This window comes from Benincasa hispida, chromosome 11, assembly GCF_027475165.1.
Source record: "Benincasa hispida cultivar pf3 chromosome 11, pf3_genome.v1.1, whole genome shotgun sequence".
NCBI classification, from domain to species: domain Eukaryota; kingdom Viridiplantae; phylum Streptophyta; class Magnoliopsida; order Cucurbitales; family Cucurbitaceae; genus Benincasa; species Benincasa hispida.
The window spans coordinates 13,147,603-13,150,693 of record NC_143488.1 but is presented as its reverse complement, the minus strand read 5'-3'; the positions used below and the strand labels follow the sequence as shown (position 1 = coordinate 13,150,693).

The 3,091-nt window shown below is 43.0% G+C and overlaps 1 protein-coding gene across 1 annotated transcript; it reads left to right on the top strand.

The window, feature by feature from the left end:
• The first annotated feature begins 286 nt into the window (after positions 1-286).
• LOC150032404 (uncharacterized) lies at positions 287-3,091 on the top strand. Its single transcript, XM_090306892.1, has 5 exons — positions 287-1,091; positions 1,239-1,549; positions 2,126-2,556; positions 2,728-2,857; positions 2,957-3,091. Exons 1-5 carry the CDS (start codon positions 287-289, stop codon positions 3,089-3,091), a joined length of 1,812 nt encoding a protein of 603 aa, XP_090163018.1.

Sequence of the window (3,091 nt, the reverse complement as noted above, 5' to 3'; positions counted from 1 at the left end):
TTCAACCTCGCAGCCGATCGCCGAGCCTTCTATCCGTTACCCATCATCACAGCCGTTTGGGAGCAACGCCGGTCACGGGTTGCCAAACTTTACCGCTGGTGGACTTCCGGCAGTAGCTTCTTCACAGTACCATGGTGGACAGCTTCTTCCTCATGTATATCCAGTTCAGCCCCAGTTTCGAATGGGTGATTCCATTGATGAAAATCCCATGGTTTTTAGAAAGAAAAATTCAACATCTGAATCTCATAGGGAACTCTAACAACAATTAGTTAGTCTTCAGCAACAGATGGTCGCCTTAGGAGCCAGATTGAATGGCCATGATTCTTCCACGATGTATTTAGAAAATCCGGTATCAATGTTTCCTACTCTTCCAACTTCTAATATTTTATCTGGAACAATTGGAAATTCTGTAGGAATGATCACGGGAGAGAAGTTGAATGGGAAAAATTACTTCTCTTGGTCCCAAACAATTAAAATAGTTCATGAGGGACACCATAAGTTTGGATATTTAACTGGAGAGATACCACGACCGAATCCTGGGAATCCTCAAGAGCGTGTCTGGAAGGCAGAGGATTCTTTGCTCCGCTCAATGTTAAACAGTAGCATGGAACCAAAAATTGGGAAACCCTTACTCTATTCAGCCACTGCCCGAGATATTTGGGATACAGTCCGAAGGTTATATTCGAGGCGTCAGAACGCATCCCGCCTGTATACTCTACGTAAACAGGTTCACGAATGCAAACAAGGGAGCATAGATGTAACGTCATACTTCAGCAAGATGTCATTGTTATGGCAAGAAATGGATCTATGTCGGGAGATCATCTGGACCTGCCCACAAGATGGAATTCAATACTTCAAGATAGAAGAGGTTGAGCGTGTGTATGATTTTCTTGCCGGGCTGCACCCTAAATTTGATACAGTTCGTAGTAGAATACTAGGGCAGAAACAAATTCCGTCTCTCATGGAGATCTGTTTAGAAGTTAGATTGGAAGAAGATAGATCGAGTGCAATGAACGGGCCAGGTGTTACCACTGTAGAGTCAGCTGCCTTCGGGGTAATGTTCGCTGGAGCTGATGGTGACAAGCAGAATAGTAAAACACCCCCAATTTATGAGCATTGCCAAAAACAGTGACACACGAAGGATCAGTGCTGAAAATTGCATGGTCGCCCTCCAAATGGTAAACGTCGCCCTCCGAATGACAAGTCAAAATCTGGGCGTGCTCTAGTGGGTGAATCAGTTGAGAGGGCTGCACAACCTCAGACACAGCCTTCAGTGACTAATCCTGGTGATTCAGGTACCATAGGGATCGAAACAGTTGCTCAATCAGGTAACCCTCAATCTTTTAGTTTCCTTGTTGAAGGGAATAAGTTATGGATTCTAGATTCAGGAGCAACCGATCACTTGACTGGCTCATCCGACCGATTTCTCTCATACTATCCAAGTGCTGGAAATAAGAGGATTCGAATTGCGGATGGGTCCTTCGCTCCTGTTGCTGGAAAAGGCAGACTGTCACCATTTCAGGGATTAACTCTGCAAAATGTCTTACATGTGCCCAAAATTTCTTACAACTTATTATCAATAAGCAAAATAACAAAAGATTTGAACTATAGAGTTGTCTTCTCACCAGATACTGCTCTGTTTCAGGACTTGAGCTCGGGGAAGACGATTGGCACTGCTCGATATGACAGAGGCCTATATTTCCTTTCTACAGATGCTTCCTCTAGAAGCTTGTTTAGGATTAGTCTTTTATCTTCGTTTACTATATCTGAAACAAATTATTTATTGTGGCATTTTCGTCTTGGACATCCTAGTTTTCAATATATGCGATATTTATTTCCTCATTTATTCCATAATGTGAATGTTTCTTCATTAACTTGTGATGTCTGTGTACGTGCTAAACAACCTCGCGTGTCGTTTGTTTCTCAGCCCTATAAACCTACCCAACCTTTTCACCTGGTCCACAGTGATGTTTGGGGTCCCTCGAGCATCGCTACCCTGTCTGGTAAATGGTGGTTTGTAACTTTCATTGATGACCATACCCGACTTACATAGGTATATCTCCTTGCTGATAAGTCCGAGGTTTTATCTACCTTCAAACAGTTCTATACCATTGTATTAACATAGTTCAACGCAAAGATTGCCATCCTCCGAAGTGACAATGGTCGTGAGTTTGTCAACCACACGTTCCAGGAATTCCTAGTGTCAAAAGGGATCATCCATCAAAACTCGTGTGCATATACTCTACAACAAAATGGGGTGGCTAAACGAAAAAATCGCCATCTCATTGAAGTTGCTCGTTCCTTGATAATTCCAGCGTCTCTTCCTTCGTACCTGTGGGGAGATGCGGTTCTTACCGCAACTCATCTAATTAATAGATTGCCTTCACGAGTTCTAAAGTTTCAAACTCCTCTTGAGTGCTTCAAAGAGTACTATCAGTCTACCCGTCTTATTCCCGAGGTTCCTCTTCGTGTGTTTGGGTGTACAGCCTTTGTTCATACTCATGGTCCACACCGGACTAAGTTTGCTCCACGAGCTAAAACATGTGTGTTTGTCAGGTATCCCCTTCATCAACGAGGCTATAAATGCTTTCATCCATCTTCCAGAAAATATTTTGTCACTATGGATGTCACGTTCCTTGAAGATAAACTGTTCTTTCCCGTTAGTCATCTTTAGGGGGAGACCACGAATGAAGAGACTAACAATTCCACGTACTCCATACCCATTAGCCTTAATCTTGAGCTTAGTCCGAATATTCCTGAACCTGAGCCTAGTCCTAATGTTCCTGGACCTAGTCTACCTAGTCTTGAACCTAATTCTGCTCCTGTTGTTCTCGTGTCGGTTCTTGCTACTAGACAAGTGCCCTGGATAACATACTATAGAAGGAATCTCAGAAAGGAAATTCAGGAAACCTCTGGTGTTCTATCGGAAAGTGTCCAAGCGTCGGAACCAACTTAGGTTCAAGATCCCGTTGTTTCAAAGGAGAGTCTTGAAGAAATGTGTGGAAACATAGAAAATGATGAAATGAGCTCAGAGAAGTTTGAAACTTCAGAAAGTAATGAGATGCTGAAAGACCCTCAAGAAGATGCATAA